Source organism: Gossypium hirsutum, chromosome D12, assembly GCF_007990345.1.
Source record: "Gossypium hirsutum isolate 1008001.06 chromosome D12, Gossypium_hirsutum_v2.1, whole genome shotgun sequence".
Lineage (NCBI taxonomy): Eukaryota > Viridiplantae > Streptophyta > Magnoliopsida > Malvales > Malvaceae > Gossypium > Gossypium hirsutum.
In genome coordinates this window covers 43,813,858-43,836,776 of record NC_053448.1, presented here as the reverse complement: position 1 = coordinate 43,836,776, position 22,919 = coordinate 43,813,858, and the positions used below count along the sequence as shown (strand labels likewise).

At 33.1% G+C, this 22,919-nt stretch overlaps 1 protein-coding gene and 1 long non-coding RNA gene across 2 annotated transcripts; one reads left to right on the top strand and one right to left on the bottom strand.

Moving 5' to 3' along the window:
- The first annotated feature begins 17,773 nt into the window (after positions 1 to 17,773).
- LOC107946032 (uncharacterized) lies at positions 17,774 to 18,925 on the top strand. Its single transcript, XR_001696809.2, has 2 exons — positions 17,774 to 18,279; positions 18,673 to 18,925. It is a non-coding gene; the product is annotated as an uncharacterized lncRNA (long non-coding RNA).
- A 2,404-nt stretch (positions 18,926 to 21,329) lies between these two features.
- Positions 21,330 to 22,238, bottom strand: LOC107947548 (uncharacterized). Its single transcript, XM_016882165.2, has one exon. The coding sequence runs from the start codon at positions 22,127 to 22,129 to the stop codon at positions 21,545 to 21,547; it is 585 nt and encodes a 194-aa protein (XP_016737654.2). The 5' UTR covers positions 22,130 to 22,238; the 3' UTR covers positions 21,330 to 21,544.
- Positions 22,239 to 22,919: the final 681 nt, after the last annotated feature.

Below are 22,919 nucleotides of genomic sequence, written 5' to 3'. Positions count from 1 at the left end.
AAAAATTGGTACCTAGTTAATTAATTAATGTCTTAAGGTCGAAAATTTTAAAAATATAATCTTTAAAAACTTAAAACGTTGCATATTAAGACCCTTTTCAATTTAGAGAAGCAAAAATGCCACACCCAATACGTTAGGGCACAACATTCTAATTTCCCCCAAAATGAATTAGATCAGAATACTTATACAATAAAACTTTAAAAGAACATCCACTCATCCAAGATTTAAGAAATCACACCCAATACGTTAGGGCACGATCCCTTTAGAATCCCAAACTCGGAATATTTCCTTTACTTTAAAAGAACATCCACTTATCCAAGATTTAAGAAATCACACCCAATACGTTAGGGCACAATTCCTTTAGAATCTCAAACTCGGAATATTTCCTTCATGATTTTTAAAAAAATCTTCATTTCGAGAAATCAATGCGTCACATCCAATACGTTAGGACACAACGTGTTGAATTCCCAATAATGAGTTTTTATTTTAATTAAAAGAATATCCATTTTGAAAAAGTTTGATTTTAAAAATCGAGTAAAAAATGTAATGTTATGCTACATTAAATATATAATGCAAAAATAAATACTACGATAGCATAGAAATAATGCAAATATATGAACAAATAAGTAAAATAATGGCCTGCAAAATATCAAATAAATGGACAAGATAATAAAAAATATATGTAAACATAAATTAATAGACAAATAACTGAAATAAATAAAAAAAATATACATACATCCATGAAAATATATAAGTTTAAAATAATTAAGATAATATCAAAATTAATAAAACATGTGTCTAAAATATACGAAAAATATTAGTTTTTTTAAGGTGTAAATACATGCAAAAGAAACATATTTATATATATACATATAATAATAATTTCATAAAAAAATTAGAAATACTGATTTTAAGAAAAATATGAGAAAGGACTAAATTGGGTCGGAAGTAAAAAAATAGGGGTAAATCCGCAAATAAATAAAAGTAAAAGGATTAATTTGAACGCGCGAATTACATAGAGGGGCTGGAAGGGAAATTTTCCCTTCTCCTCTAAAACGACGCCGTTCAACTTAGACCCAATTGAAATAAAAATAAATAAAAGGGTAAATTAAGAAAAAAAAACTTAATTACAAAAACATTAAAAGGCGGAGGGGCTAAATAAAATAAATAAATATAATTCGCAGTGGTATCACCTTCTCCACCTTTTTAAAATCGTAAATAAAAAAAATAATCGGAAGAAAAAAAAATAGTAAGCCACCTTTAAAAAACTGCCAATCGTTCTCTTTTTTATTCCTCTTCCTCCTTTTCTTTCAACAATGAAGGGAGAGGCCTCTATTTATAGTTGAGCCTCCCCAAATCCAACGGTACAGATCAATTACATCAACGGCTGAGATTAAAGGGTATCTACAAATTAAATCTCTAAGATTACAAAATCATATATTCTAAGATTGCATATCATATCTAAGATTATATATCATATCTAAGATTGCATATCATATCTAGGATTGCATATCATATCTAAGATTGCATATCCTCAAAAATTATGTTTCCATATGCGAGCCCGGGCTAAAATTGGGTATTACAGTTAAAATATAACTAATTTCATGTTAGAGCACATAAATTTAAAAAAAATTCAAAGCAAAATAAAAAAAATAAGATACTTGAAAATTTGAATCATTAATTAGGTCCTAAAATTATTATTTTAGAATTTTTTTTAAAATTTTCAATTTTTTTTATATTTTTTAATTTTTTATAATTTTTATAATTTTTTAAAAAATATAAAATTTGAAATTTTATAAATATTTTGAATTTTTTTTCTAACTTTTGTTGTGAGAGAGACCAATTTGTTTATTTTCAAAGTTGACAGGGATCAAAAGGGTATTTACACCAATTTATTATTTGGATTATTCGAGTTATTCGAATTGTGAAATTCAACTCGACTCGAACTCAAAACTCGAATTGAGTTATTTTAGTTGACTCAAATAATTCGAATAACTCAAAATTTGAATTTTTTTTCAATTTTTTCGAATCGAATCAAATTTTGTTCACCCCTACTCCTATTTATATAGGTTGAGGAAGGGCTACGGATAATTATAGGCATTGTATTAAAAAAAATAGAATTAATCTGAAAATAACAAAATAATATATATGTTTATAAAATAAAACTTCCATTGATGAAAGAGAGTTATAACTTAGAAGCATACATTGGTTGAAGTTGAATATAAGAAAATCTGAGTTAAAACCCCTAATTTTGGATTAGGGAGACTAAAATATTACTAATAATTTAAAGATTTAAACTTCAGAAGCGGATTCATAGTATAACTAGAACTATATTTATCAAAAGATATCTACCACATCCTAACCATATATGAGAAAATTTGTTACCAAATCATTGAATTTATACAGAAAGTACCAAGTAGACCTGTCCATGGGCCCGAAAAAATTTTCGGCCCGCCTCTTAGGCCCGGGCCTGGCCCGACTCGAAATATGGGCCTGAAATTTTGCCCAGGCCTGGCCCATTTTTAATAAACATTAAAAAATTATTTTAAAAATAAAAAAAATAAAAAAATTTTAAAAGTATTTTAAAATTAAAAAATAAAAAATATTTTATTATATTCGGGCCGGGCCGGGCCCGAACCAAAAAAGTGGTGCTCGAGGCCCGGCCCATTTTTTTGCCAAAACCCATATTTCGAACCTATATTTTTACCCGAACCCTCCCATATTTCAGGCGGGCCGTCGGGTCGGGCCGGGCCGCCCGGCCCATGGACAGGTCTAGTACCAAGCAAAAGAGCTTGGCTTTGAAGAGAGGTCAAGCCATAACGATTAAGAAACACTACTCCAAACAACATTCATTCCATAATAATTAACCACTAAACCCACCAGAAAGTTTTTTTGGGGGTTAACAAATTAATATCTTTTTTTCTCTTAGTAATTAATATTTTTCTCAACCAAAAAAAAGTTAACATTTTCCAGCATTTTTATATAATTATCAAATTAATTATGAGTAAACTACAAAAGTAGTCACTTTTGTTTGCCTCAGATTACATTTTAGTCACTTAAGTTATCGTTTTGTTACGAAGCGGTCACTCTACTGTTAAACTCCGTTACCTCCTTAACGACAGTCCTACGTGGCAATCCAAATGAGTTTTAAATGTCAACTTGGATGTTTAATTGCTGGGATGAAAATAAGTTTTTAATTAAATATATTTCATTTGGATTGGCACGTAAGACATCCAAGTTGGCATTTAAAACTCATATGAATTTCCATATAGGATCACCGTTAGGGAGGTAACGGAGCTTAATGATAGAATGAACACATCGTAACAAAACAATAGCATAAGTGGCTAAAACATAACATTTCAAATACAAATAACTAAAATGCAATCTAAGTGACTATTTTTGTAGTTTACCTATTAATTGCGCGGCATGAATTTTAAATGTTCTTTTTCATGAAAGCAATTCAAATATTATAATAAAATCAACAGTCCAAGTAGTCCACTTGTTTGGGTATATTTCCGATAGGGTTTTTATTTTTTTTTTATTTTTTTAAATTATAAGAGAAAGTAAAGCCTTAACAGCAACACGACTAACGCGATTCGAATTCAAGTCATATCTAAAGCGGTGAACATCCTAACCATCAGGTCAACATACAAGTTTTGATTTCATCGACTTTTATCATATATTTTTTACCTAAAATGAATCAAGAAAAAAAAACCTAATATTGTCTATATTGTAGGTAAATTTAAACTACCTGTAATTATTATACGTAACTAATATTACTTGCACTTCAAGTAGGGTAATAAATAATATTATTAAAAAAATGGTACGAATAAAATATTAGTTTTAAACAAAATCTTTAAAAAATATTTTTGGTTGAAATATTTTCTTTGTTGTTAGAAATACTTTTTATCATGCGATTGATAAAAAGAAATTGAGAATTTCGAATAATACGTTATATGATGGAGTTGCCGCAATGTTAGTTAACAATGGTTAGGTTTTTTTCGAATTTCGAAAGTTTGTGCAAAAATATTATATTTAAAAATGAATTTGAATAAAAATACTAGATCTGTTTAAAATATGATTCGACTGTTTTTTAATTTTGTAATATATTATATTATAATAATTTTACATATTACATAATTTATAACACAAAAAATATAGTTATATATAATATTAAAGTGTAATTAATAAAAAATGTGAAGTTATCTACATATAAAATTGTAATAAACGAATATATATAATTTAAAAATAATATAATATATATTTTAAAAATTAAAATATATATGTATAGACCTAAAATGAGTTTAGATTAATCATTTATAAATATGAGGCTTAAGGGTGCAAGAAGTCTTCGAACTTTTTCAAAAAAAAAATTAAATAAGCCCTTTTTTTTACATTCATTTTGGTACTTGAACTTTCAAAATGCATCAAAAAGACTCTCAAACCTTTTTAAAAAAAACAATTAGGCCCCTAGTTTTTTTTTGCACTCAATTGGGTCCTTCAATTTTCAAAATGCATCAAAAAGACCCTCAAAGTTTTTCAAAAAAAGCAATTAAGCCCATGCTTTTATTAAAAATTAGAAAAAAAAAGTTATAAAAATTTAAAATCAATAAAATCCATAAATATTATTAAATTTTAGTTAAAAAATTCAAATATTAAAAAGTTATTAAAAACTAGAAAAATATATAAAAATCGTTAAAAAATATAAAAAATTGTAAAATTTTATAAAAATCGTAAAAAATTATAAAAAATATAGAAATATAAAAAGTTATAAAATTTTATAAAGTCGTAAGAAAATTATACAAAATGTAAAGAAATATAATTTTCGTAATTTTTTTTATAAAAATTATAGTATCGAAAGAAGCATTTTATAATTTTTCTATAATTTTTATTGATTTTTATTTTTTTATCATTTTCTGTCAAATGTCACGCTGTGTTGCTACAAGTGATGACTTTAATTAAAAAAGACAAGGGGTAGTTAATTTTTTATGATTTTTTTATAAAATTTTACAATTTTTTATTTAATAATTTTTCTAATTTTTAATAAGAGCAGGGGCTTAATTGCTTTTTTGAAAAATTTTGAGAGTCTTTTTGATGCATTTTGAAAGTTCAAGTACCCAATTGAGTGAAAAAAAGGAGCAAGGGCTTAATTACTTTTCGTTGAAGAAATTGGAGGACCTTTTTGATACATTTAAAAGTTCAAGTACTCAATTGAGTGAAAAAAAAGGGGCTTAATTTTATTTTATTTTTAAATTTGAGGGATTTTTTTACCCTTAAACCTAAATATAATGGGCAAATTACAAAAAAAATCCCTATTTTTTAAAATTTATCGAAATGGTCCTGGTAAATAATTATTTACCAGAATGGGCCCATACCGGGAAAACGCGTCCACGTCAGCGCGATGTCAGGGTATGTGACAGGAAAACGCGTCCTCAAGGGCGCGCTTTGTCGACGTGGACAGAAAGCACGCTGACGTGGACGCTTTTTCCTGCCACATCAGCACGTCTCTAGGGACGCGTTTTCCCCGCGCGTGAACAGTGCAACGACTTTTTTTGACCGTTGGTGAACCCCCCAACGGTAAAAAAAACTATAAAAACCCCCACCCCTTCATTTTTTTTCACAAATTAATCATTTATCTATTATTCTCTCAACAACATCTTAATTTCCTCTCAATTTGCTCTCAATTTGCTTCCAAATTTCTCTCAAATCCATATTTAATCTCAATTTGCTTAATTTCCTCTCAAATTTCTCTTAAATCCCTATTTTTTAATTATTTTTAAAAAATTCTAATTTTTTATTTTTTTAATCCTAAAAATTTGTACGAATTTAGCAATGGCCGAAGAATTGATTCGTCTTGATAACAAGTACATATCCGTCGAACAAATGAAAATGGTAAGGGTTAAATTTATTTTTTAAATATTATTTAAGATTTTTTATTTATACATTTTTAAATAATTATTAATTTATTATTTTTTATAAAAGTCTGTAGATCAGATATTGGAATGATATATCCGTAATATGCATAGTCCTCCATCACCGTTGGTAGAGAATTACCTGCGGGAAGCGGGTTTTTGGCACGTGACGATGGTAGGCCGGGGATGCAAGTTGGGCCTGAAACTTATCAGTGCGTTGATTGAGAGTGGAGACCCGAGACGCACACATTTCATCTTCCATGTGGAGAGTGCACTATCACTTTTGGGCGTTATTCCGGAGAAAATTAACGGAGGTCGGATCGAGATGGGCTGGTTACGAGACACATTTTCAGATTCGGATGATGATTCAACTAAAGTAGAAAGAATTTGATATGCTCGGGCATACATTCTTCAGATAATTGGAGGTTATCTGATGCCGGACTTGTCACGGAACCTCGTACATCTAAGATGGCTGCTGAAACTCGTTGATTTTAGATCACCTGGTGAATTGAGTTGGGGTTCTGCCGTGTTGGCGACATTATAAAGGGAGATGTGCGGGGTGACGCGATCAGGTAAAGTGAAAATCGGAGGTTGCCTGTCACTACTGCAGTCATGGGCACGGTTTCGCTTTCCATTTTTACGTCCTCGAGTGAACCACCCATATACATTCTCACTCATAACGAGGTAAATTTTATATTAGATTTTATAATTATTACGTAGATTTTAAAAATAATAGTATGCTAAAAATTTATTTAATTAGGTGGAACCATCCGGCAAGTTATGCTCGATTACCTACCTCACTTGAAGATATACGGCTTCTATTAGACCAACAGTCGAAAGCACAAGTAAGTATTAAATAAAATTGATATTTTCATCATGAGCTAGTCGATTGGTATTTAGTATTTAGTATTATGTACTATGTATATAACTAATAAACGCATCATGTTTATATAGTTTCAATGGACACCATACAAGGATCCGACAATTCGGGCAGTAATTCCAGATGAATACCTCCAAAATCCAAACGCTTGGCATGTGAAAGTTGCATTGGTCAACTATGCGACCGTGGAGATACACCAGTCAGACAAAGTATTACGACAATTTGGATGTAGACAACCGATTCCCGTGGGACTTGAGGTGTTTGATGATCATCACAAAATTGACCTACGGCAATTGCATACGGATTGATTGAGATTCTGGTCGTACTATATACAAATGTGGGAAGATCGGTATGATTATATACCTAATCGGGAACCGATCATCGTTTCTGAGTTAGTATGCGTGTCGAAATACATGTCATGGTTTAGGATCCATAGGAAGCCATATTTACTGTCGACAGAGGAGAGGCAGCAGCAATTACGTGTCTAAAGGGAATAGCGTGGGCCTTTAAATGCAATACAAAGGGACGACGACGCAGGCCCATCAACGAGGCCCACACATTCACATGGCCCGTCATCAGCGGCCATTCAATCCCCATGCCCAACGAGAGCACTGACATAGTCACCTGACCCAGCAGTTCAACTGATAATGCCCATGAAACAGCCTTTTTCGATGATGCCAAGTGCGTATTCTAACCCTTTTATTTATCCTAACCCTTATATGTTTCCTTTTCCGAGTCCTATGACAGGTTGGAGTCTATGGCCCGGTTCATCTCTATTTTTCGTTACGCCGAGTGGATCGTCAATGTATATGCTAGCGTAGCACGAGGGATCTTAGGAAGGGCCATCGGGGAGCTCTTCTTTTTACCAATCTCCATCACCATATGGGTTTCAAACAGCTTCACCGTTGGTGATGCAAACACCTCCACAGTCACTATTCTATCAAGGTGGCTCATCGTTTCAACACCGATACATGACCTCCCCGCATCTGGCTTGCATAACTCTCTACTCACTTTAATAATATCACCGCTAAACGAAAATATGTCTCTAGCACAACCAATGTTATCAGTAGATGGCGAGTTCCTTTTAGAACAAAATTTATGCATTCAGCTAGGTTTGAGGTCATATGACCATATCGTAGGCCGTCGTCGTATGCTTATGCCCACTGTTTGAAAGGTATGTTGCAAAGGTAGTCCACACATTCGCTGTTAATTGAATGCAAAACTGCCAACATCTCATGAAAACGATCTTTATTTATTTCATACCCTGCCAATATAAGTTCATAGCGAATATTACATACCACTCTTTCAATTAGAATAAATTTAAAATGATAAACGAAATTATATTAATAGAGACTAAATACCCATGTTGGTCACTTGTCGTCGTTCAATCTTAGATGGATATTGCCTGTAGTAGTTGGAAGCAACGTGCCTTAGGCAATACCGATGATGTGTGCGCTGCCATAAGCTTCCTTGTTGATCAATTGCAGCTAGTATGCCGGTGCCCGATCCCAAATAACACAGATATCAGGTTGGGGGCACACATGCCTCCTTAACCTAGATAGAAAGAAGTATTAGGATCTGCCTTCACCGTGGGCAATATTAAGCTAGCTAACATAGCTGAATCCCTCTTGGGATGATCTTGTGAAATACCTATAAATGGAGTACATTAAATAATGCAACATTATATAATAACAGTATTATTCAAAAACCCTAAATACTGTACCTGCAACACATGTATGTGAACCTTTGTACTTTTTAATCTCTCACAACCCTGGGTTTTTCCTTAACGAGGCGTAAATTTTCCATGAACAAGTACAATCTTGCACTGCACACTTCGCCTCAAACTTATCGGTTTTGGACTTAACGACGTGGTAGTTTTCTCCGTTATTGATGCTATGTTGTTTCAAAGCACAAATAAAACTATTCTTATTAGAAAACTGATTACCAACTTCAAATTCACCCGAATCCAGTACCGAACTTGTACGATCACGCAACCGGTGTGGTAGGTCTGGAAACTCTAACGCATCATCTGCAGACAGATTGACATTATGCATGTGGGTTGGAGGTGAGTATGCCCTGAATCGTGGATCTTTTTCTTCATCTGAACCCCCTTCAACATCTTCAGGTTCGGTTGGAATAGGTTCCGGTTCATAAAATAATCCAACTTCTGCACATTAGAGTCATCTTCTAACCTACCATCATCTGCAAAGTACGAGGTCCTCTCACCGGTGGACGTCGTAGGGAGTACATCATCCCTTTTTTTGGGCGTTTCATAATGTCCCAAATTGGATGTAGATTGCCAACTAGTAGAAGTTGATGCTGTTCCCTAGTATGTATTTTTAGCATCAAACATCGACCCACCGAGGTGCATATCCCATCCACCGACAGAGTGTCGTGCAGGGGTTGTGTATTCCACACCGCTACCAAACATGGGCTGCTCCGAGTTTTGTAATGCACTAACCGAGTGTCGGGCATGGGTCGCGTATACCTCTCAAACACCAATCGCAACTGCACCATTTGGTGATGTAAATTGTACGTATAACTTAATATACGGTGCTCCACGAGCGAGATGAGTCTACACCATTGCCTCCAAGCTACAAGCACCTCTTATGTAGAACGAGTTATATGTCACCGGATCAACTGAAGGACAAAATCGATACGTAATAGACAGAACTTTCATTGGCGTCGTTCCGAATATTTTACGCCTAATTCTTTTACGAAGTTCTGTCAAATCTATGTTCTGGTTAAAAACCAGTCGCACTGTATTCTCCGACAAAAAAATAACACCATTCTCAGTGTAGCAAACCTCACTATCATAGTAAATAACAACACTAATATGTTCACTTATCTTCAATTTCTATCCTTTTTAGGCTCTTTAAATTTTTTTTGTTTTAACTTATGCGATCTGAGGGAAAATTTTGCCTTATTTATAGTCAATCGGTAAACTCAATTGATGGACCTATTAGATAACAATTTGCAAGAAAAGAACAAAATTTACTTTGAAAGCGAAGAATTATTCTTGTAAAATGCTTTACTTTGTTCAGAATTTTTTATGACATATAAACTTTACTTAAAAACACCCTAAACCCTGACCCTAACCCTAATTCTAATCTAATTTTTAAAATTTTTTAATTAAATTACTCAAGTAACCCTAAACCCTAATTTAATTGATTTTTCTTAAAAAATAATAAACACGAAAACTAATCCAATTTTGGCTACGAATATTTATAAATAATTTAATTGACAAACCATAAACTCTAAACTCTAATTTGTTTATTTTTCCTTAAAAACCCTTAACTTAAAAACACCCTAAACCTTAACCCTAACCTTAACCTTAACCCTAACCCTAACCCTAATCTAATTTTTAATTTTTTTAATTAAATTATTCAAGTAACCCTAAACCCTAATTTAATTGATTTTTTCATAAAAGATAATAAACACAAAAACTAATCCAATTTTGAAAAATTTATAAATAATTTAATTGACAAACCCTAAACTCTAAACACTAATTTATTTGATTTTTCCTTAAAAACCCTTAACTTAAAAACACCCTAAACCCTAACCCTAATCTAATTTTTAAAAATTTTTAATTAAATTACTCAAGTAACTCTAAACCCTAAATTAAGTGATTTTTTTTAAAAAAAATAAACACGAAAACTAATCCAATTATGAAAAATTTATAAATAATTTAATTGACAAACCCTAAACTAGAGGTGTTCATAGGCCGGGCAAAAAATATGGGAGGGTTTGGGTAAAAATATAGGCCCGAAATATGGGTTTGGGCAAAAAAGCGAGGCCGTTTAGAAAACGGGCCGGGCCTCGGGCACCACTTTTTTGGCTCAAGCCCGGCACGGCACGACCCGAATATATAATAAATAAGTATTTTTTATTCTTTAATTTTAAAATATTTTTAAAATACTTTTTTTATTCTTTTTATATTTAAAATAATTTTTTGGGTTTTTACTAAAAAAATAGGTCGGGGCGGGCTGGGCTCGGGCTTAGAAATTTTTTCTCGCATTGGGCCTGGACAAAATTTCAGGCCCATATTTTGGGCCGGGCTAAGAAGCGGGGCAAATTTTTTTGGACCCGGCCCGAACCAGGCCCTGCCCGGCCTGTGAACACCTCTACCTTAAACCCTAAAACCTTTATTTATTTAATTTTTAACCATAAACCCTAAACCTTAAAACCTTAAACCTTAAAGGTTAAAACCTTAAACCTTAAAACCCCAAAACAGGCAAAATGCTCCATCAGGGACGCGTTTTCCTGTCATGTACCCTGACATCGCGCTGACGTGGACGCGCTTTCGGGAAAATGGGCCCATTTCGGTAAATAATTATTTATCGGGTCCATTTTGATAAATTTTTAAAAAATAGAGCTTTTATGTGCAATTTACCCAAATATAATGATGTTTAACAAGATTTTAAATCAAACCAAGCTTAGATAAAAATATATTTTCATATAACTACCTGTAAACTCAATTGAGTTTCATCATGAATACCTCGTACCAATAGTTATACATTATGCGTGTCATCATGAATACCTTTAAAAAAATCACATCTGAAAAAAAAATTCAGTCTTTCCTTTTCATTTTCTTTTTGTAATTTCTTGATACAATATGCGTGTCTTCCCCCTGTTACAGATTTTAATTGGCTTTTTATAGCCAAAACGAAAAGGAAAATAGATATATAAATAATAATAATATTTCTTTCCTTCCATTTTTCTATTAGTCCCTTTCTTTTTGCTGTTTGCTTCCTTGTTTGCTGAATTGCAGGTACGTGGCCAGTCAACGTGTAGGTGTGGCGCGTAAATGGCGGCGACGACAGCACACTTGGTTGCTGTTAGGCTTGCGGCTACCTAGGGTTTTTTGTTTTTTTCTCTGCTGAAAATGTTGGGTGTATTGGGCTGCTTGTTGGGCTAGGGTTTAGGTTATTTGGGTTTTAATTATTTATGTAATTGGGCTAAGATCTTGAGTTTATTTTGGGTGTAAATGGACAATGGACTGAATTTTATTTTATTTGGTTTTATTTTTTTTATTTAATTTGCATGGGCCCGGGCTAAAATTGGATATTACAGCTGCCCCTCTTTGCTTGTTGTCGTGAAACGGGAATGAAGTAAAGACTTTAAAAATAGCCAATTTTGACCGGTCGTGCTGGACCTTGGTACTCTTCTTCTTCAAGTAGCCTCATTCCTTCCTACTGCATCTTCAGAGGTATAAGAACTGATGCTTCAATCTACTCCACTGCAATGTCAGGGTGATCATTGCTTAGTTGTTTATTTAAGCTTTGTCATTTTGTTCAGTCAATGTTTTTAACAACAAAATCCAAAGAGAAAGTCCTAATTTAGACTCTTCTTTTTCAGATTTCCAACCTTTAAACATGGTGCGTTCTAAACAATAGTTTTGTTTCAGGTTCCTGTATCATTTAGAAACTTCTAGAGTAATATGCCAAACTTCCATTGTGAAAGTTTTATTAGTCTATTAATCATTATTCCAATGCAACATGCTTACAAAAAGAGTATAACAATGGATGAGAATACAATTGGTTCTGAGCATAGCTCGAAAGGAATAGATTATCAAAAAAATAGTAAATAAGGATAACAAAGAAATTGATTGGGAATGTGTATATTGGAAAAGCATGAATTATTCCAAGAATAGCAAATTCAATATAAAAATTGGATGCCCCAGATATCGCAGGTTGAACTTCTCTATACAAACTTTCTGAGTTTGACATGTGTTTAGGAGATCTACAGTACTCTGTCGATGTCCTAAGATGTTGTCTACCATTTCCTATTGATTCAAGATCATCATATGCCCCAATCTGATCAAAATTTGAACTGCTCTGATCATCTCATGCCCCATTCTAATCAATATTTGAGCTGCCCTTTTCGGGTTTTCAACTCAAATCCCCTTTGGTTTCAAGGCGCCCTTTGCTGGTTTTCATCTTGGCCTCTCCATTTTCTTTCTTCTTTTCTCTCTATTTTTTTTGTTTTTTTTTATATTTTGAAATATTTTTGATTGAATCTGAACTCATAGGATTAGGCATGTCCTTGTTATCCTTTTTGATCAAAATCGACGCTTTTCTAAATAAGGCCTTCCACATAAGGTCCTTCCCAGCTTGGGATGAAGTTCTTTTTGTATGGGAATGATCTTTTTCAATACCAGGTTCCTCTCAAGGAATTCTCTAGGATGGATCTTTTTTGTGAACTTGCATCATTTGCTTTTGGCTCATTTGACCATGATGGACAACTTTGAACATTCCTCTTCAATCGGAATTGGATTCAAAAACTCAGAAAGAATTTTGTCTTCAATAGGCAAAACCGCGATGGGCCCAAGAGAAAGGCATTGCCCTGGCAGAGTTTTTTTTTCGCGCAATCTTTTTTTTAGGCAATATGGCATTAATCGTGAACAAACTGCAAACTTTTGATATTATGCTGTTGTTCAAATTTAGTACATTGTCAGATATAATCCTTTTGGCGTCCCATACTGACATATGATTTTTCACGAATTTGTTAACTGTCGACTTTGTGACATTGGCATATGAAGCAGCTTCTATTTATTTAGTAAAGTAACTGACGATCACAAAGATGAATCAATGGCCGTCAGACTCTTTTGACAAGATCGACCAAATAACCTTCATGCCCTATATAATGAGAAGTCATGTATCCTAATGATTCTTTGTAGGGTAAGATCCGTTTCTCGACTTGTTCTACCATCTTTAACAAGTCCGAAAATAGGCTACAATCTATGTTATCTTCAAAGTCATGAAATCCCTCTAAACACATGCTTTGCTCAAAAGAAAATTCTGAGCCTGTAGCAGCGTCACTCATGTTATTGATATCTGGAGACCCAATATAAAAGAATATACAAAAGAATGTATTTATGAATAACTATTTGTACAATATAATTATAAATGAAAGAATGGCATGGAAGAAAATCCAAAAGAATGAAAGAATAATTATTTCAAAAAGAATGAAAAAATATTGGCTCAAAAATGAATGCAAAGATGTATTTTATTAGAATAACGACGTTAGACATGAGCCTATTTCACAAAGGAATTTCTATCATTTTTAGTTTAAAAACAACAAAAATGTTCTGAACATTACTCTAAATAAGCTCTAAAAATTATAGGGATTTCTTCCGCAGTTCAATTACTTAGAACACTCCCAGATTTATAAGGGCGGATATCTAACAAGGCCCCCCTTTCATTTGTGTCTCCCTATATGTCATTGATGTGAACACTTCCCAATATCTCCTCATATATTGCATTCACTCCATTGTCAATCATGATTGGGTAGCAAATTTTCTGCATTAAATGAGCCATCCAACTTGACAATACCCATGTTGATGAATTTTTCAACTAGCTTTTTGAAGGTAATGCAATTCTCTATTGAGTGTCCTGTAATTCCCGCATAATAATCGCATTGTGCACTTGCGTTGTACCATTGGGGATACGGAGGCTGTGGAGGCTTCACATGTAAAGGAGAAACAACATGCACATCGAATAAGCTTTGATACAGCTCTTTGTACGACATTGGAATTAGCGTGAACTGGAGTTTTTCAGTACCTTACTTCACACATGATTCTTGTCTTGATGAACCCTACTGATTAGCAATCGATTTACTGTACATATTCACGCTGTTCACCTCATTTTCTTTTTCTTTTGAGGCTTGCCTTCTATTATTTCCTCCAGCATCAATCTTTCCGCTCCTTATGGCGCTTTCAATCATTTCACCATTCATGATTATGTTAGAAAATATTTTTGTGGCACTCCCTAACATATATGTGATGAACGGAGCTTTTAATGTATTTATGAATAGCATTGTCATTTCCCTTTCCAGGAGCGGTGGCTGAACTTGGATGGCGACCTCCCTCCACCTCTGTACGTATTGCCTAAAACTTTCACCGGACTTCTTTTCCATGTTTTGTAGAGTGATTTTATCAGGTACCATGTCAGTTACATGATTGTACTGCTTTATGAATACCTGTGCTAAATCTTTCCATGAATTAATCTTGGCACGACTTAATTGATTGTACCACTTGGACACTGCCCCTGTGAGGCTATCCTGGAAACAATGTATCAACAACTGGTCATTACTAACATACCCAGTTATCCGCCTACAAAACATAGTAATATGGGCTTCGGGACTACTAGTTCCATTATACTTCTCAAACTAGGCACTTTGAACTTGTAAGGGAGTACTAAATCCGGAACCAAGCTTAATTCTTTAGCATCAATCCCATAGTAGCTCTCAGCACATTCCATCGTTTTAAATTTCTCTTCCAGCCATTTGTACTTTTCCTTTAGCTGTTTTGGCAACTCATCCTTCACTTTTTCTTTTCCCGCTGTTTCATCGAAGTCAGGAATAGCCGTATTGAAAGGTTGTCTCTCGGATTAGAGCCTGATCCAACTTGAAAATTCATTGGCATTGAAGCACTAGCTTGAAACTGCTGAGGCCTAATGGTGACAGAGGATTTACGCGGACATTCCTCAACTTGCTGAGGGGTAAAGCCTGGAGGATAGACAGGTCCCTCACTGTCTCCTTCTTCAACATTAAGCACAGAGTTTTTTCCTTTATCAATTTCTCCAGTCAGCAACTGAGTCAACTTAGCCATCATATTCCCTTGAGATTCCATCATTTTGTCCTTCAAATTCTGCTGAATCTTCTCGAGCTGCTCCTTCATTTGCTGCTGAAGCTGATCCTGCATTTATGTTTGGAATTGTTCGAGCTTTTCTAATCTTTGGTCCATACTTCTTGATTTCGCCCGAGTACCGTAACGGTGTTTAGTTTATTGGTTGGTTTCCAGGTTAACTGAGGAATGATTTTAATCGATTGGGCTCTTTTAGTGGACTTTAATGCGTATAATGTCATGTAATGCGAATGCATGTAATGAATGCATAAAGAGACGTTGATTCTGATTCAATTCCATTTAGAAAACTTTACTAGAAAACAAATCTCTTTACATAAAATGGATATTTATATGGCCTTGCCCTCATAGGCGGAGACATTCGATCCTCTTCTTCGAGCGTTAAGATAAATCTCACGAACTCTTCAAAAAGATGTCTCTTCTATCTCCTTTTTGCTCGATCCGGGCCGCAACTCATTGCTCACTCATCCTCGTGATGCTCGTTGACTTCTCTTTAAGAAAGTTCAGCGGCTCTCGAATAATCTTTTTCATCTTGAATCCATAGTCGTGTAGTCCTCCATTAAACTATCATCCTTCTCTTATCACATTTTCTTGGACCATATTCGGACAACCATATTGTCTTCCATTTTATCAAGAAACTCATTTTCTTATGACAAGCTCTCTATTTCGCAACTGCACGTGAATCAACACCTCTTTTTTATGATGAAAATGTAATGCAATTATAACAAAAAAGAAACAGGTTAGTACAAAGCAAAAGCAAGCAAGAATAAATAGAACGTCTATTCGGGTGATCACTAGGGTTTTGAAGTGGCTCTACCTAGGGTGTGCTCCTAAGGTCTTCTATATGCGGTTCGGTTCTGAAGTAAGGGTACCTGAACCAGCAGATTCATTGATCCTCACCCATTATAGGCTCATACAGATCGAGTTCAGTTCAGGGGGATACACTTCCCTATGGCTACACGGAAATAAAAATCTCACGAAGACATAGGTACGAATGTATCTCGAAAGCAATCCACTATCCTGCATAGAGGTGAAAACCTCACGAAGGACTAGTTTCTCACTCCCACTTAGATGGGTAAAATCGTTCAACTCATGCAATGTATAATGCAAAGATCAATTAAGCAAGAAAATAATGAATGCAAAAGGATCTCAAAAAATTTTCGACATAAGACAAAAATTAATCAATTTTTTGGCTCGACTCTCGTGTTTGTCCCCAGCGGAGTCGCCAAGCTGTCGAAACTATTTTTTGAAAACAAAATTTTAGTTATCGACTTTAAAAAACAAAAATTGGAGCTGCCACCGATCCTTTATTGAGGTGTGATCGACCCACCTTAAAAATTATTCTGGTCTACGAAATTTGAGAAAACGAGTTCGGAAGTCAGTTACGCATGAGGAAGGGTTAGCACCCTCGTAATGTCCAAAAATCGGTACCAAATTAATTATTTAACGTCTTAGTGTCGAGGGTTAAAAAGATTTTTTAAAAAAAAAACTCCAATAATGAAATCTGAAAAGGATAATCAAATGTTCAAGTCATGTGAAGAAATCGAAACCCAATACGTTAGGGTACAATTTCTTAAAATCCCCGAACTTTGAATATCGCTTTTATTTTATAAGAAAATCTTCATTTCGAGAACGCAATATGTTACACCCAATACATTAGGACGCAACAAGTTAAGTTCCCGAAAATGATTTTATACTTATATAAAATAAAGAATATTCTCGGTTATTTAAGATTAACAAAAAAAATCGGAACTCAATACGTTAGGGCTCAATTTTCTTGAAAATTCTGAACTTTGAATATCGCTTTTATTTTAAAAGTCTTTGAATCAAAAGAAAATGTTTTTAATGTTTTACCAAAACCAAAATATGTATTTTCTAAAAGATATGTTAAAAAAATGTTAATACGATATGTAACAAATACTTTAATTTAAATTATATGTACATATGTATTTTCAAAATATAAGTATAATACATAAATAAATTTTGAAAACATGTATATGCATATATTAAAACAGGCATATATATAAGTATACATATATAAAAACATGAAATATATCAAAACAAAATAATAACAAAAAACTTATGATAATTCTAAAAAGTACATATATATATATTACAAAGAATGTATAAACATATATAAATTATAAAATATGAAAATATAAATAGTATAAAATATAAATGTATATAAAATATATAAAAACTATGAAAATAAAATAATAATAAAATATATACATAATATGCATATGTATTTAAAAACGTTTAAAATATACATATATATTAACATACATATGCACACATATATATATATATGTAGGTATAATAATATATGATATAATAAATAAAAAACTAATAATAATATAGTAATAATAATACTAATAAACAGTATTAATAATATAATAAAAAAAACCTAAAATAACAAATTAAGGATTAAGTTGAAAACAAACAGAATTTAAAGCATGAATTCAAAAATAAAACAAGAAAGAGAGCAATTTAAAACACGCGCAACAGGAGGAGGACCGAAGGAGCAATTTACCCAAGCATCGCAAAATACTGCACAACATTGGACTAAATTGAAACAATAATAAAATGCGTTGCGAAATTTACAAGAAATAAAAAAGTAATTTAAAAACATTGTAAAACAGGAGGACCAAAAGTGAAAATAAGCCATTGAGCCTTGGCATAAAGTCCAAACGGTGTTGTTTTAAAAATTATCATAAATCTAAAAAAACCTTAATCATTCGGCCATTAGAAAGCAAAGGAGAAAAAACTTAATAGCTCATTTCCTTTCTCTGCGCCGTTTACAAACATCTCCCACACAGCACAACGACGCCGCCGATCAAAAGGTAAACAACTCCTCCCCTCTCTTACTATTATTTCAAAGACATGAAATAGAGATCGAAACAGAAAGAAGAAAACTCAAAAAAAAAAAACTAAATCACCCTCCTTTTTATTTTGTTTCATACTTATATAAAAAAAAGAACAGAACAACAGAAAAAAAAAACTTTAAAAAAAATCACATCTGAAAAAAAAATTCAGTCTTTCCTTTTCATTTTCTTTTTGTAATTTCTTGATACAATATGCGTGTCTTCCCCCTGTTACAGATTTTAATTGGCTTTTTATAGCCAAAACGAAAAGGAAAATAGATATATAAAAAATAATAATAATATTTCTTTCCTTCCATTTCGCTATTAGTCCCTTTCTTTTTGCTGCTTGCTTCCTTGTTTGCTGAATTGCAGGTACGTGGCCAGTCAACGTGGAGGTGTGGCGCGTAAATGGCGGCGACGACAGCGCACTTGGTTGCTGTTAGGCTTGCGGCTACCTAGGGTTTTTTGTTTTTTTCTCTGCTGAAAATGTTGGGTGTATTGGGCTGCTTGTTGGGCTAGGGTTTAGGTTATTTGGGTTTTAATTATTTATGCAATTGGGCTAAGATCTTGGGTTTATTTTGGGTGTAAATGGACAATGGACTGAATTTTATTTTATTTGGTTTTATTTTTTTGTTTATTTAATCTGCATGGGCCCGGGCTAAAGTTGTGTATTATAAAAAAAATTTAGATTAAATTATTAACTTTTCATAGGGCCAAAAATGCAATTATTCTATTTAATAAAAAACTAAAAAGACTAAAATTTAATGTTTTAATTTAGCTAAAGAAGAAATAAGTCCCCCTGCTTGCCCTCCTCTCCGCTGATTATGTCCCTATTATTAAATATTAAGTTGAACACTCAAAATCTCAGAACTTCCACATTCATCAACAAATATAATGTTAAAGCTTCGTTGGTTTAATTTCTCAAATAATGCTAATATCATATGACTCTCACTTCCTTCATGCGTAATTATTAATTATTGGAAGGATGTGGGTGAAAAATAAAAACCTATTAAAAGTTAAGGTTTAACTTTAATGATGGTCTATAATACCATCGTCACCATACATTCTTATTTATTTATAAGGATAAAATATTATTTAATTAAATTATAATAAAATTGTCTGTAAGTAAACAACCTTACAAGTATATAATTTTTATTTTATAATTAAGTTTTGTTGAGGGAGGTTGCTTTTTTTATCCATCTCATACTCCAAAAGGAGATATTTTTCTTATGTACTTATATTTAATTGTGTCCTTAAATTTTTATTTTTTTATTTTGAGGAGAACTCAAAGAGATTCGTAGAGCTTGATAGAAGCAGCCTAGTCAAGTGGTAGGGTTCTTACCTAGTAAGACCCTTTAAGGGCACAAATTTTAACTCTACTAAGGCCAAAATGCTAAAATGTTTCCTTGGTAGATTAAACGTTCGCTAAATTCTGTGAACTCCTTTGGGCTCTCCTTGGAGTAGGAAGACAAAACTCAAGGCTAAAACTGAGTATAAACACCTCGGACAGAATACTTCCGTTGAGGGTCCAAGAACAACCCAAAGAGCGATCTCCCCTTAACAAGGAAATCTTCTTGGGACATTTATGCTCAGTTTTAGCCTCGAGTTTTATCTTCCTACTCTGAGAAGAGCTCAAAGGGGTTCATAGAGTTTGGTGTGAGTGCCCTAGCCAAGTGGTAGTGTGCTTACCCACTAAGACTTTTTAGGGGCATAGGTTCGAACCTCACCAAGACTAAAATACTCCCTACACTCAGTGAACCCCTTTGGGCTCTCCTCAAAGTAGGAAAACAAAACCCAAGACTAAAACCAAACATAGACAACTTAGGGATGATACCTCTATTGAAGGTCCGAAACTGACCCAAAGAGTGATCTCTCTTGAACCCCGTGTGTTAGCTTGATGGTCAGGGTGTTCACCGCCCCAGGTGTGGCCTGAATTCGAGTCGCGCTAATCACGTTGCTGTTAGGGCTTTACTCTCCTTTTGTAATTCAAAAAAAAAAAGGAGTGATCTCTCCTCAACAAATTTTTATTTGTAATTTTATTATTAAATTAATGTGACTTGATTCCTAATAATAAACTTAATCAAAATTTTAATTATGTTACTAAATCATTAAATAACCACAACAAATCATTATGAAGTGAATTAATTTTGTTTTAGAATTGTATACATTGTCATTTATCAAATAAATTGATGCCTTTAAATCAAGTGAAATTCATTCAGTATTATAACTATAAAATAGATTAACATAACCAGAACACTTGATAGCTGAGTTTTAACTTCCTTAATTTCATATCATATCATATTTGGTGTTTAATTATTTCGTGAACGTCACCCTTTCTATATATATCATTTCATCTTCAATTGAAAAATAATTAAACTTTGTATAAATAATGATAAAAAACTAACTTCAAATTAAAGATTGAATGTGATTAATGTTTAATTCCTTTGTTAAATAGGTTGGTTGAGTCTTAACTTGATTAACATCGGTATTGTTGTCAGTACAGGAGGACATGGGTGTGAGTGCGCTGAAGCACATTATCCTCTTATTTAAGAGTTGGGGAGAGGTTATGGATAGTTCTAAACTTTATATATATATATATATAAACAGATATATTAAGAATCTATAATGAAATTAATATTAAAAAAAATTCTATAAACTCCGCTAATTTGCCGATGTTAATTAATTTTTATTATAACAATTTTCAATTAGAAAATTCATGAATATTCATTACCTTATTAAATCCATCCAACTTATAACCTCTAAAACCTAATACATTCGTATGATAAAAAGAGTACTTAAACTAATTACATAATATAAACTGATTCCCTAGCGGGAAGCCTTGTATAAGCATAAATCATATGTTCTATGTTGAGCTAATTTAATTTATCTATCAGCATCTTGGTATATAATTTAACCGGATTTTTAAAAAAAATTATAAAATTTGAATAAATTTTTAACTGAATCAATTTAATCAATCTACCGACCATCATATAGTTTATCACAAGATTATCCACCAAAGCTTCAAAATTTATTTATTTAAAACTCTCTGTTTATATAAAAATAAAAACTAGTTCCTCAAACAAAAAACACTTTTTAATTGTTTCTACAAAGAAATCGAAGAAGACCCAACATTAGCTAGTGTTTTTTCCATGTAATATTTCGAAAACTGTTGCATGATGAAGACGAATAATCTAAATTAGTAGCTAAGATTTTCATGTATGTTTCGACAAGTACTTAATTAGCTTTAAAACAACCAATGCGGAACCTTTGTCTCAATCTTCTTCTCCTTTATAGTATCCAAGCTTGGTTTCCATCCCTTGGCGGAATATTGCCTGTTCATATACTCCACCCTCCCTTCCATACTTTCCGGTATTAGCTCCGTCGAACTGCCAACTTCCTCAAGTCTTTCGCGGCCGTTTCCCTTCCCCTGCAACGGCGATTTTTGTCCCATCACTTGCATATGATTTGCAGGGCAAATCCTGGAAAACAAAGGAAAGAACCTCGACTTCGATCTCAAAACGGCGTTGGCACTCACCAGAACCCGGCGAGCTTCCTCGGACGACAACGTGGTTGGTTTCCCTTGCTTCACCGGCAGCATTACGTAAACTTTTGCCACGTGGAGTTTATGGTCAGCCGGTAAGGGAACGGGTTTCTTCTCGTTAACAGCCGCGTGGTATTCTACCACCACTTGTTGTGGATGCTCCAGCATCAGCTCCGCCACCGTCAATGGCCAGCTAAACTCCTGAATCGTCCCGTCCCTAAGAATCACTTTCCCGACAACAGCAATATCTGATGGACGACAAATGAAAGCACTAAAGTAGTTACCCATATGACGGCAACGAAGAGTGAATCAAAGCTAAAGAAAGGATACGAAACTACAGGATTTTATTATGCTTGGAAATGTTGAAAGGGCCCTTAAGTTGTAGAGTTGCTGTTTGTTAAGCGGCACCATATTGTGAAGGGTTTTATGGTGGACTAGGTAACTGTTATATATAATGGGGTCGTTGGGTTTTAGAGTGCCTTTTTCTCCATCTAAATCGAATTAAATCATCCTATCGAATTAATTAGATAAAAAATCAATTAATATATCAAATTTAATATAAGAGTTAAATTAATTTTTAAATAAATTATTCAGAATTTATCTGATTAATAAAACATTGACCAAGACATGTGGGGTAAATGGAATAGGTGTAGTATACGTTCATGGCGTGAATTGTTCAACTGTACCTATATTGACTAATTTAATGCTTTAATTCTATGCTTTACGTTATGAAGGAGTTTGGAAATGGATCGAAATATCGATTCGAGAAAAGGTTTTGGATTAATATAAAGCAAAATATTTTTAATATATTTAATTTAACTCGGTTGAATCCTAAAAACTTTAATTAAAATTGCACCCTAAATCATAGTTAAAGTATCTAATGGCTCTATTTTGGTTGAACTAGGTTTTATTGAAATGGGGGCAAATCCAAAGAGCACAAACCCCTCTTGCCTCTTTGTATAAAACAATGCAATTTCATTTTTAGTCTTAATAATTCAATTTAGACCTTTCTAACCATTTCTTTTTTACTTTAATCCTCCCAACAATTTATAGACTGTTGATAAGTTAAATTAAAAAA

Excerpts from the sequence above, each read along its gene's own strand:
- LOC107947548 (XM_016882165.2), bottom strand. The coding sequence starts at position 22,129 with ATGGGTAACTACTTTAGTGCTTTCATTTGTCGTCCATCAGATATTGCT.